The 13,530-nt window shown below is 29.6% G+C and overlaps 1 protein-coding gene across 1 annotated transcript; it reads right to left on the bottom strand.

Annotated features, from left to right (window-relative positions):
* Nucleotides 1-1,727: 1,727 nt before the first annotated feature.
* LOC106690055 (odorant receptor 82a-like) lies at nt 1,728-11,791 on the bottom strand. The gene is made up of 5 exons (XM_014435321.3): nt 10,932-11,791; nt 8,417-8,516; nt 8,234-8,341; nt 4,901-5,056; nt 1,728-1,997 (listed from the first exon to the last, which is right to left on the bottom strand). The coding sequence occupies exons 1-5, from the start codon at nt 11,774-11,776 to the stop codon at nt 1,944-1,946; spliced, it is 1,263 nt and encodes a 420-aa protein (XP_014290807.2). The 5' UTR covers nt 11,777-11,791; the 3' UTR covers nt 1,728-1,943.
* Between the last annotated feature and the right edge of the window lie 1,739 nt (nt 11,792-13,530).

Below are 13,530 nucleotides of genomic sequence, written 5' to 3'. Positions count from 1 at the left end.
TTATTTTATATATTTTTTAAAAATAATATTTACTAACATTCCAATTGACTGTACATTGTTTATTTTTATGAATTTAAACTTGCACTCTCCGCAGATCATGCTCCAAGAAACATTACCATGTTGTAACAAACGGACTATTCGCCGATAGTTTGAAAGATTTTTAGCTCGTGCCACAGATTTCGATAACCGAAGCACATTTAGAGGCTATATAGTCTTTAAATGCAGATTTATAAGTAATTAATTAAAATTTCCTTGAAGCGTATATCGATGTAGAAATATGATAAATAAGTGCACAAACCTATCCGAGTCAATCGATAAAACCCAACTGACACTTTCTGATGGAAACTTACTTTAAAAATCTGTATAACAATGAATCTCCTACTCCAAGAGTTATTGTTGTTCCTACAGAAGGACAATTCTGGTACCCTGAGGTGCCATGAGATTGTGGTGAAATAAAAAAAAGGTGTTCATATTGAGGACCATTATGCATGTAAGGAATTATATCTTATCTGAAGAAATATTTTTATATTAAACTCTTAAACTCGTAAAATTTAAATTTCAGTTCTTTTTCATTTATGAATGTTTTGTTTATACAATTACTCAAAAATGTGCCAACCATTCTGAAAAAATGATAGTCTAAGACAAAAAAGGCTGATACGTTAATTTAATTTTCAGATCAGGTAATGAAATCTTTTTTTTTCAAATCTTTCTTTTAAAAGTTTGATTTAAAAAAAAATTAATTGATCTGAGAAAACGGCTATATTCCTTTTTCAAGAGGGCTTGATCCTTTTTTTAAAAACATGAGTATTCCAAACAAAAAACGATGTGACATTTGAAAGGAAGTTCAAAAGATTTCCTTGAAAAAGGAATAAAAAAACCTTATTAAGGGTGGGAAATTGTGATATTGGTTAAATAATTGTTAAGTCAGTAATGTTTAATCAACAACCCTTCCCTCCTTATTCTTGAAATGTAGCGCAATGTATGACACTTAGTTATACTTAATTGAATATCAATCATCTAATGACTATCCATTACATTTTTAACCTAAATCGAAATTAGATAAAGCAAAATATTCTATAGTAAACCTTTTGATTGAAAATTTTGATACCGTGAGGCAGTGAACATTAAAAATTCATTGAGTTCTGGTAGCTCCCCTAAGAGTTTTATAGTTCTCAATAATTTTAAATAATATTACTATTGTTTAAAGCGTATTTTAAATATTTTTCTTGTCTTGAACAAATATTTGGAGAATAATTTTTTTAAATTATTGAGAACTATAGAACTCTTAGGGTGGCTGCCCGAAATTTAAGAATTTTTAATTTTTACCACACTTCTCAGAATGAATTTTTTGATCAAACATTTTTGGAAAAATTGTTTGTTGGTTTTTAGGAGTTCTGTTGAGAGTTTTTTTTCTCTATTCCTTTTATATCTTCGTAAGGACCTACAGCTAGTTCCTGTTGGACTTGTCATTCCCTTCACGACCGTAGGCTAGTTCCATATGAAGGTAAGTTTCCATTCTGTGAGGATTTACAGCCATTCTCGTAAAACTCATCCTGTCAGTTGTTCTCCTCAGCTACCTAACCTATAAGAATAAGCTTCTGATGCAGAGTACCTCTCATATTTTATACTTTTAATTATGTATAATTGATTATAAACAACCATCTCGTCAAACTAATCACTATTCATTACAACTTTACATCACATTATAAAATATAGGTAAAACATAATGTTAACGAATCAGTTTTATAGTAAACTCTACAAGTGTAAGTTCTTATATTTTTACAATTCATTCATTTATTGCTTAAGCCTAATTGGGTTTTAGCAGTTATTACATAGAATATTTCAATACCACACACATGTGAAATAATTTGATTATTTTTCAAGCAAGATGTTTACATATTTATTCGGTGATACTTATTAATGCCAAAGTTGAAGTATGATTTCTATTCTACCATTCCGGACATCAAAGCAGCAGTTGAATAAGTGAACTGACAAATCTGAAAATAGAGGAACAGTAATGATGTATTAATAATTGTAGTTAAACTGTAAGTAACATATCAATTTATATATTGTAATGACTTTCAGGATAATTCTGATATGAACCATTTTATTTTATAAAATTATTACTAATTTTATCAACGGAAGTCAATTATGTTATTGATAGAGTAAAATTCAATTCCATTTAATTTTATCGTTAATAATTATAAAATAATGTAATTTTCAAATCTACTAGTTTATTTTGACGTAGGGAGTTGACGGCCCCATCCCGTGGTCATTGCACCGTAGACAGCCACTGGCCCTCCAGTTTGAAAGGAACTCAATCCAAATCGTTGGAAAAAAAAAATCCTAATTTTTCGGTTTGTTTGGTTATTTTGGAAAAATACTAAAACAAAAAATTTTAAATTGGAATCTATAAAGCGGCACTTTAGGTCATCAATTTTATCGAAAAAGTTGCTACCACACCCCAGCCATATACCTTCTTTAAATACCTGGTTTCAGTTTCGTACGAATTTTCATTTTTAAACAAGGGTAAGGCAAAGACACACACTATCTAACCATTTTGCGAGACATGGCTCAGGGGACTTCCAAACCTGTATTTCCGTCAGCAGCCTGAATTAAAAAATTTTCACGATCGTAATATTTTTCTTATTATACACCCCATACGCAGGTAGGTGAAAGTAATAATTGATTTTACCGTGGAGTGCAAACATAAAAAATCTATAAATCACTGACAAATTACATGATTCGAAACATTTGAAATTTACAATTCCGATGCAAAATAAACTTGTCAGAGAATGGGCTAAATGCATTTTAATCCTGAGCTCCTCAAATAATCTCTCTATTGCAGTATTTCTCGCTGTAAGGCACCATACGAATTAAAAAAATATTTTTAAGTTCAATAGATTTAATTAATGATGATGGGCAGTATGGCAAACGTCAAAATGTTTCATTTTTTTAAATTGTTTTTTATGAGATCGGTCTTGTGGGCCTTACATGGTTAATATAACGGTTACGTTTTTTTTTCACGATTAATTATTACGTACCAAAAACTATATACAACGTTATAAATAAAAAAAATTAAGATAAAAATACTAATTCTTAATGAGAGAGAAAATTAAAACTAATAACAAAAATAAATGACATTCGTAGACCTAATAAAACAAAAAATAGCCCTCTATGGAAAAAATACAACATGAAGTTAATTTTAAAAAAGAACGGAGTGAAAAAAATAATACTGAATAAATAAATAAAATGGAAGAAATGTCGATAATAGATTTTATAAATATAGAATTTACAACAGAATACCCTGCTGTTCAGCTTGGGCTTCAGTCTTTGGGTCGAGGTTGGGTTTCCCAAGTTGTAGGCCACTACTCCTTTATCTGTCGGCAACTGGGAGTGGAACTTCATGAAGCTTTGTTTGATGTAATCCTCTATCAACCCCACTTGTTATTCCAGATGCAATTAGCTATTTCTTACAAACCAAGGAGCATCCAATACTATTCTTAGGACTTTATTTCGAAAATATTGGATTTTTTCCTTTTCGTAAAGGATCCGCTCCTCAGACTTCACAGATTTCTTAATATGATGGATTTCAGACATAAGCTTATCTTTATTAATTTTTTTCCTTTTAAATAAGAACAGTTATTTCTGGTTTTAATTTGGATTTTCTATTTAGGATAGGATATAGCATTTCCAACTTTACAAAAGTTTCCATTTGAATTAAAGTTCTAAGGGTATATTTCACTAGGTATAAACATTACACAAATAAAAATAATTAACAAAGGCTTCTTGTTGTGTAAAAATAATAATAATAGTAATAGATACGGTTATGCCTGAAATCCATCATATTTAGAAAACTGTGAAAAGTAGTTTTCATAGCGTGGGTCCGTCACTCCCACGTCTATTTTTGTGAGTGCCACCCATTGGATAGCGGGCCTCACAAATGCCCCGGGGAAGGCTGTGTGTGAGTATTGTTTATTATTATAAGCTTGAAAAAATCCCGGATAGGACCAGGGACTCGAACTCGCAACCTATGGGTTAGCAGACAGCCGCGTTACCACTTTGGTACCGTCACCCCACTTTAATTACTTTTATATTTACTAAGATATAAATTGGATGTCTAATTGCAACTGACTTGCGCTCCTCCCACCCTTAAACTAACTTTAATTTTCTTAATTTTAATTTTCTCCTATATTATGATGTATCTAGTACTGCATCAAGCAAATAAACTTTCCCCACTATTACACATAAAAGAGTCATTCTAGTGTCTTATGATTGTGTTAACTATAAAAACGATTTTCGTAGATTCACCAATACGTTTATCAACATCCAAAAACCTACATACAAATAATAATAGTAAAGGCTTAACGAACCACGATACCACCAAACGCTCTCTGCATACATCCTTCCAGTGATGCCCCTCCAAACCCAATTCGATTAAATCTGTTTTAACACAATCCTCCCATCTACGTTTCGGTCTACCTTTCGGACGTTTAGTGTTTAAAAACCTACATACGGTCGGTTAAAATAAAATACATGATTTTATCTTTAATAATAATAAATAATAGGAGACTTGGGGGAAGGAGTTTAATGAAAGAAGTAAGCTTCCGGAAAACTGAAGCCAAAAAGGTGGCCCTTATGAATGTGGGAGTGGGAGCCAATAATCAAGCCAGCTGATAATTCTTCCTCTATATAACACAATAACTCCGACTCTCACTAAGTTCTTAATGCAATGGAAAACATTCCTATTAATCTCAACGTGAATCTGAGCCTCCTGGGCGGGGCCAACCCTTCGGTTTTTGGTTTCACTTTTTATTAGAAGTAGATTAGAGGATGCGGCCCCCCTTAACATTAAGAATGAGACAATAATACCACATTTTAGTAACTATATCATACTTACTGATCCGAGAGTTTCCATGTTGATTGGGTACATTACAATAGCAGTGAGGTTCATATTTTTCCTTGCCCTGATCATCATCATCTGAGCTGACTTCCTGAACTTAGTGTCAGCTCTGTACCAGTCGCTACAGTAAACCGCGAAGTGCAGATCCGTACTCTAATTAGAAAGGTAAAACTAAACTATAAAATAGATTTATAGCCTTGTTTTATTGAAATTTACATCTACAATATTTTTTCTTTATTAATTAAATAATATTATACATAGGAAGTATTGTTAATGTTAATATCTGAGATTCAAGGGATAAAAACTTTAAATAAAGTTCCGTGGTTCTTGCTTTAGTTTTAGCATAAAAAAGAAGAAAGAGAAAGGCAGGTGTGTGAAGAAATAGATAAAGAAAAAGAATGAGTACATTCATACAAATGTGTAAATCAACAGAGAATAAACAATTTTTGAAACTTCATGGTAACCCAAATACCTTTGAAAATCTTTCTGGAATGGAAAATAAAAATTAGAAAAAAAATGGCCTGATAATTTATAATATTTTTGGATTCTACCTATATTGTAAATTCTCAAATTTTGAAAGGAGTTGATTTCAATTTTTATTATTCCTATGGTTTTTTTTCTTTCCAATTACAAATCAAATTGTTCTGATATTCTTTGCATATTTACTACATTCTTAGTCTGCACTAAATGATTTAAGAGATGTAGAACTATGAAATGTAAAATAAATTTGAAATTATAGGTATGCGCTGGGATCTTATGAGCTCTGCTCTACCCCTCACACGTCTATCCCCCACGTTCAGTGGGCTCAGAGATCCTCAGGTCGATTGTGTAAATATTGTATATAGGAGTCTAAATGTGACTAGAGATTCTTTTATTTTTATCATTATTTTATTTTGTTTATTTATTTTTATGTACATAGTTTGATTATGTTCATTTTCTTTATCCTTCTGTTTGTATATATTTTAAGAGAGATTTTATTTATTTGTATGTCCTTTTTTTTTCTTTTTTTTCATTTACTTATTTATTTTTCATTCTTATTTTATTTTATTTTAGTATGAATGTGACCATTCATCACTATTACCTATTGCCCACAACGGTGTGGCTGATTGTAATGTCTATCAATTAATAAAGTTCGATTATTCGAAATTTGTCTGCATAATATTTTTTTTGGAAAAATGTTATTAAACATGTGTAGTATGTAATAGGAGGTGGTCCGGACGCGGTCTAATAACAAATAAACGTTAGATAAGGAGGAATATAAAAATACAGTACACACTACAAGATGGAAAATGAGAATAAAATAAAGGTCAAGAAAAGAGACAAATTATGAATACGATAGGGCACCCAACTTTCTGAATGACGGAAACCTAAAGAATGAGCTTCAGCCGGGTGCAAAGTATGAACTTTATTTTCCTTCATTTAGTGTGTAATGTATTTTTATTTATCTACTTTTTATTTCCATTTTCATCATTTGTCCACTACATTTTTTGTAATTCTTCTATATATTTTTTTCTTACAATACATCTTATTTCTATATTCTTTAATTCAGTTAATTTTTATTTAAACTTTCACACATTTTAAATAATTTTCTGCCATACCTTAGTTTACTTTTATTTCATGCTATCTTTTGTCTTACTTTGTTACATCATTTTACTTGTTTCTATATTTTTTTTCGCTCTGACAAATTGGGACGAAACATTGGCACACAATAAATAGATTAATTAATATTTCAGTTCTTTTGGCCTTACACGTATCATTTTTCTTTTAATAAAAAAAATAATTTTTTCAGTTGTTATAGACAGCTGCCCAATTTCTTCAATAGTGTTTCTCTATGTGTTAATTATATGTATGTTTTTTCTCGTTTAATCTCCAACTCCTGTTTGGAAATACAATAGCCTAAAACTATAAATAAATATTTTTTGTTCCTTTTTAACATACACCTGTACCGTTTTCTCAAAATTTAAAGTAATAATTCATTGCAAGATTTTACTAACGGTTCAATTAGCCAATAAACATTATTATGGTCTAGTAGCCGGGAATGCTTACTTTAATGAAAACTTTGTATAATTATTAGTCAAAACTGATAAGTCTGCCAAGTTTAGGTAGGAGATATAAAAAATGGTGGCTTTTTCAAAACCTTAAAAAACATTAATTTTTCATTCGTAGCTCTATATCTTAAAAACTACCAACTCTAGAAAATCTAAAAGATCATTATTTAAAGGAGAGTAAATTTTCTGAAATATGAGCCTTAATAGAGCTATTTCCGTCTAATAGTTACCGAGATATAGCATTTTAAAAAGCAACATTTCTTAAAAATCTACTGAAAGATTAGTAGTTAGTTAATTTATTTTGAGAAATCTATATCTCAGGAAGTATGTAACGTATAGATGTCTATTAGCACTCAAATTAAAGCTAGTTTAACGCACTATAAAGTAGTTTATGACCTTTACCTTCGTAGGAACAGTAGTTTTCATGATATTTCCTCAAATTAATTGATTTGTAGTTGTTCGGACAAAAAGTTTGAATTTTGAAAAACTTTATTTCAGAAATTATTGAACGTACATATGTCTGCTACCACCCAAAATAAAGGAAATTTAACTTAAAATAAAGTATTTAATGACACTTATCTTCGTAGGGATAGTAGTTTTTATGATATTCGCATGTGAACATAAATTTGGCAAATGAAAATTTGTCCGAACAACTATAAATCAATTTATTTTAGCAAATATCATGAAAACTACTGCTCCTACGACGGTAAACGTATTAAACTACGTCATAGCTCATTAAACTAGCTTTAATTTTAGTGCTAACAGACATCTTTACGTCAAATGTCTTTTGAGATATAGATTTTTCAAAATAAATGCACTAAATACTGATCTTTCAGTACGCTCTGTACATTTTGATGAAATATTGCTGTTTAAAAAAATATATCTCGAGAACTTCTGAACGTAAATAGCTCTATTAGGGCTTACAGTTTAACAAATTTATTGTACTTTAAATGATGTTCTCTTAGATTTTCTATTGTTGTTGGTAGTTTAAAAGATATAGAGCTCCGAATGAAAAATTAATTATTTTTAACGTTTTTAAAAAGCCGCCATTTTTTATTCCCCCTACGTATACTTGGCAGACTCTACAATTTTGACTAGTAATTATTCATAGTTTTCATTAAAGTAATAAAAAATTGGGGTGAAATAACCGACTTTTTCTCTTCTCGGGCACTTCTACTAGTCGGAAAGGATATATTTATTTTTTCACTGGTACGTTAGCACAAATATTATTTAAAAAAATCTTGAACGATTATATTATATTTATGTATGTTTTACTACTTACCGCAGTTTCAATAAGTGATGATCCATAGCAGAACAAACTCATTTCAATGAATTGAAAAGAAAATATTTGGAAAAGTTGAAATAAAAAACTGGGATCACTCGTTTTTCCCTGTTTAACAGACAATAGAACTCAATAACAGTTATCTTAAAAAAAAAAATCAACTAAGTACAGGGTTCAACTTACAAGAAGAAGTTGTGCAGCGCCAATAGTTATAATGAGAATTCCAAGGCCGAGAGTCATTGTAACCAAAGGATTGTAAATACTCCTCAGCTCTTCAGTGTACCTGTAGCAAGAAGATATGGCTTAAAGAATGCTTTATTTTTATGAAGTCCCTCAAACTAAGTTTCTTTATTCCTTGATAAAAATCCCTAATGAGACTTATTTTTAAGCGGAAATTTAAAAAAAATCACATTTATAATATAATCTCCTTATGTATTACTAATTGTATAATCATTATAATTATTATTAATTAATTTTATAGTCTTAGTGTAATAGTATTATAAAATCTATATTCGGACACCTTTTCCTTAGTTCATAGAGATTAACTATCTCTATCAACACAATAATGATTTGAAAAAAAAGAGAGGGGTCCAAATAATACGACACTAGTACAGCATGCAACCAAAAAAAGCATTTGATTTTGATCAATGATTGTACATAAAGAAAATAATACATTCAAAAGAAAAATACTTGAATCCATTTACATATCTGAAAATATTAATTATACAGTGAATTTCAAAACAGATACAAAAAACTTGAACAAAAACTATACAGAGATATTAAGCCAAATTAATTTATGAAAAATATGGGATAAATTAAATTTTGATAATTATAATTAGCCTTAATGGGAATTTCACTAATGAAACAAAGAGGAAAATTTAAAAAAAATATAGTTATAATAAATAATTTTAATACTTGACCTGAGTGGAGGAAAGATTACAAGCAGTGTTGTGATAAATTATAACAAATAAGTGACTGTGATAAAGAATTTTAATTTTTTTTTAATGTGAAAATTTACTAATTAGGTAATTAGACATAATGTAGGATATGCTTATTAACAAAAAATATATGTTTGCCTAATGTTTTATAGAAATTGTTGAATTGACCTGCATTAAGTTGTATTTTAAATTATTTAGTTTAAAAATTGTATTAAGATAAGATAAATTATAAATAATATTGTTAAGTATTTTGATTGGTTGAGGATGATAGATGTAATAAAAGCTCTTTTGTGATAGATTGTCCCTGAGATTGACCGAATGTTTTGAGACTATAATGGATAAAATTTAAATTATTTATTTAAACAACATTTACCAGTCTCAAAAAAGTATTTAATATTATAATTATTATTATTATTAATTAATTTTATAATCTTAGTATAATTATATTATAAAAGGACGCCTTTTCCTTAGATCAGAGATATAAACTACCTGCCGAAAGGAACTTAGTCATAAGCTAATGGAATCTGCTTCTGAAGAAACTAATTCAGAAAAAAAAATGAATTTGAATTTAAACGCTATTTTATTTAAACATAAATAACAATATAAAATAATTAGTTCAACTAAAAGCATATTAAAGAGCTTCTATTTTATTTAAAGATAAGGTCCCTCAAACGTTATAATACAGCATCAAGTTTCAGTGTTATTGTTGTCAATTCACAGATTGTATAAACAGGCGTGTGAAGGATTGGATCTTTTTGTAGGAGATAGATTGGCAATAATATTGCATTAACTCAATTGTTTTAATTTGAGGGTTTATACTTTTTTGAAAAATACGTTCCAATTTTTCTATGGACTGTAGAAATGTAAGAAGTGGCATTGAAAAAGTATTTTAAGGCATTTGTATTATAATTTATTTCGCTATCCAAGTTCAACAGTGTAACATTTCAAAAAATGTTTATTTTGAAATATACATTTAATCTTATCAATAAGGATAAGTACCGTAAAACACAGAATCATAGTGAAAACATATAAAAATCAATTAAAAAATATATTTCGATACATTAGAATTTTGAAATGTATAGATATAAAAAAAACTATTGTTAGATTTTATATTGTTGTACTGGGACAGCAATATATGTTTTATTTAAAATATTTAGTGTATGGTACAACTTACCTGTAGTCACAATGAATGATATTAATCATACCACATCGTATGTCTATGATATATTACATATATTAGAAAAAAAACTTATACATTTTACGTATTCAAGTTTTTTTTTAATGTTAATTTTTAAAATTTCGTCAATAATATTTTTTTAAAAAATCCATTTTTAATATCTATATTGATTGGTCAGTTCAAGGCAATGATAAACAATGATATTTGATCCATAACTATAAACATGATAAATAAAATTAAAAAAAAAAAAAGTAATAACAATAATAATGCACATTACATTCATATATGATATTTGATAAATAATTCAATGGCTTGGAGTAAGAACATGAGAAGGAATAATTTTAAGTCAATCAGTAATTTGTGTAAAATACTAATTTATTTTATTATAAAACAATTTATTGTGTTAGTTTATCTAACAACATAATTCTTGCACATGCCTATACTATTATAAAATAGAATCAGTATAAATCATTAAATAAGAAGTGTAAATTTTTTCGAAACTACTTTCAAGATATATTTACATCGGCTGGCTAAAATATTCTGGCCCGGATCCTTAAATTTATATACTTATTTAACAGTATACCTTAGGAGTTTTTGATGATCTCTAAGGATTGCATTTAATTCCTCATTAATTCTTGGATTTTTCTTTTCTTGACCTGATGTTTTTAGTGTAGCGATATCATCATCTCTGAATTCAACTTTCAAATTCGACAGGCGAAAGCCAAGTACAACGAACTGAGCATAGAGACACATCAATATCTGATAAAACAGAGAAAAATACATAGCCATCACATTTGCGGCCCATAAAAGGCATAGTGTTTCATAGGCAAAGACCAGTTGGTAGTTGGGATATTCTTCCACTGGAAATGGATACCAACCACTGAGTATCTTCTTGCTCCCTGTCGTTACAGCAGACATGCTACCAGTGCGGTGCTGTATATACTCCACAGAAACTCCAGGAAAAGCGATGAACCAGATTTCGATTCCAGTATTCCAAATAAAAGGGATCAAGCAACATATGTTGGATAACTTGTTGGTTTCCTTGTACAACTCCTTTACTTTACCTCTCAAGCGTTCCGGAATATCGAAAAAGTCGTTCCTCATCAGGTCGTAGAGCTTGCACTGGCTGTCCATGCGAAACCAAAACACTATAATTCTGCAACACAAAGATATGGCAGGCAAAGTGTGCATATACATGAAGGTAGCCTTCTGTATGTCGAATTCGATCGTGAATACGCTTTCTATTTGAAATATAGCGGCTGGGACTGTGAGCAGGAAAGATCCAAAAATGTAAATTTTTATGATTATGTTCCTTTTTCCAGTACTTCTGTAATCGTTGACAGCATTCCACATGCGGAAGAGCTTGAGGAACCTGATATTGAGGCCTTCGATGACATCTGTATCCTTGATCACTGCCTCGTAGTCCATCTCCTTCCACTCTCACTTCCCTAGTGAAGGTTTCCCATAGTTCTTTCTTTATAAAAGCCAACCTTAATGGAAGTACTATCTTATTAATGTTCCAATTATCTTATAAATGAGAATGGTAATAATTCATAAAGAATGGGATGGCAGCAGTTAATAAGGATTTAATTAATTGTCGTTTCCTTATAGGTAAATTCATATTCAATGTGGGGGAAAACATTTGACGTGGCAAAAGACTTTAAAGTTTAATGAGGGAAGCCTGGGCAGGTGTTTCTTATTTTCTTTAAACGATTGTAAAAAAAGAATTAGACATCTTATAGAGATTTTATTATTTCTAAAACATATTTCCATAATAAAAAAAATGAATTTTATCTTCTTTATTGAGTGCCATTTAATTATAATTAGTATTTGTTTATAAATTGTTCTTTATCTGGTTTAAAATTATGCAATAAAAAGATACATATACATTTTATAAAATTGATTTTTAAACTCATATATTTTGATGATGAGGTGAAAAAACCTTCTTTTTGCACGTTATTTAACACTCTTTATTTAACATCACAACGTTTCTTGGTGTTTCCTCATCTTCAAGTATTATAATTCCTTTAATTATATAATTTAAATGTTAACATTTATATTAAGAATTTGTATACGATTTACCAAAGAAGTTAGCAAATTAGCACAGATGTGCATGACCGAAACGTTATGGAGATTCATTGTAACCTGTCTCATTTAATCTAGCGCTAGAATACGTTATTAAAATGTGATGAATACTGAAAAGGATTTAACCTTAGGTGATAAAATACCGGTACTTTGATAATGATGATTTGTTATTTGTATTAATCAAATTAAGGTTGGCTTTTATAAAGAAAGAACTATCGGAAACCATCACTAGGGAAGTGAGAGTGGAAGGAGATGGGCTACGAGGCAGTGATCAAGGATACAGATGTCATCGAAGGCCTCAATATCAGGTTCCTCAAGCTCTTCCGCATGTGGAATGCTGTCAACGATTACAGAAGTACTGGAAAAAGGAACATAATCATAAAAATTTACATTTTTGGATCTTTCCTGCTCTCAGTCCCAGCCGCACATTTTATATTCATCACATTTTAATAACGTATTCTAGCGCTAGATTAAATGAGACAGGTTACAATGAATCTCCATAACGTTTCGGTCATGCACATCTGTGCTAATTTGCTAACTTCTTTGGTAAATCGTATACAAATTCATAATATAAATGTTAACATTTAAATTATATAATTAAAGGAATTATAATACTTGAAGATGAGGAAACACCAAGAAACGTTGTGATGTTAAATAAAGAGTGTTAAATAACGTGCAAAAAGGTTTTTTCACCTCATCATCAAAATATATGAGTTTAAAGTGATTTGTTATTATTGGGTAAGGACAAGGAAACTATAAAACTAAATAAAGCTACGTTGATAAACTCTAGTAAGGAACTAGGTCTCGAAATAAACAAAATTTCGGTGATATATATATAAAAGAGATATTTGAAAAGATTAAGTATTTAGGTTCCATGTTAACTAAAAAAGAAATAAGAGTCTGGTTAAAGGTGGTAAATGGATTTTATTTTTCAATTTCTAAATTGCTTAGCTCGCGCCTTCTGTCCAAAAACTTAAAATTTAGAATTTACAAAAGTATTAGACCTCGTGAGCTAAGAGAAGAACGGCACCTTAAGGTTTTCGAAAATAAAGTATTACATAAAATATTCGGACTGCAAAATGATGCATTAAGTAGAG

Source organism: Halyomorpha halys, unplaced genomic scaffold (assembly GCF_000696795.3).
Source record: "Halyomorpha halys isolate HHAL.00 unplaced genomic scaffold, Hhal_1.1 Scaffold1561.1, whole genome shotgun sequence".
In the NCBI taxonomy this organism is placed as follows: Eukaryota; Metazoa; Arthropoda; class Insecta; order Hemiptera; family Pentatomidae; genus Halyomorpha; species Halyomorpha halys.
Note: the sequence above shows the minus strand (reverse complement) of the source record. Positions and strands in the feature narration are given on the sequence as shown.

Excerpts from the sequence above, each read along its gene's own strand:
- LOC106690055 (XM_014435321.3), bottom strand. The coding sequence starts at position 11,776 with ATGGACTACGAGGCAGTGATCAAGGATACAGATGTCATCGAAGGCCTC. Across the intron at positions 8,342-8,416 it reads GCGCTGCACAACTTCTTCTT|GGAAAAACGAGTGATCCCAG; the intron begins GTAAGTTGAACC and ends TCTGTTAAACAG. Across the intron at positions 1,998-4,900 it reads ACATGGAAACTCTCGGATCA|ATTTGTCAGTTCACTTATTC; the intron begins GTAAGTATGATA and ends CTCTATTTTCAG.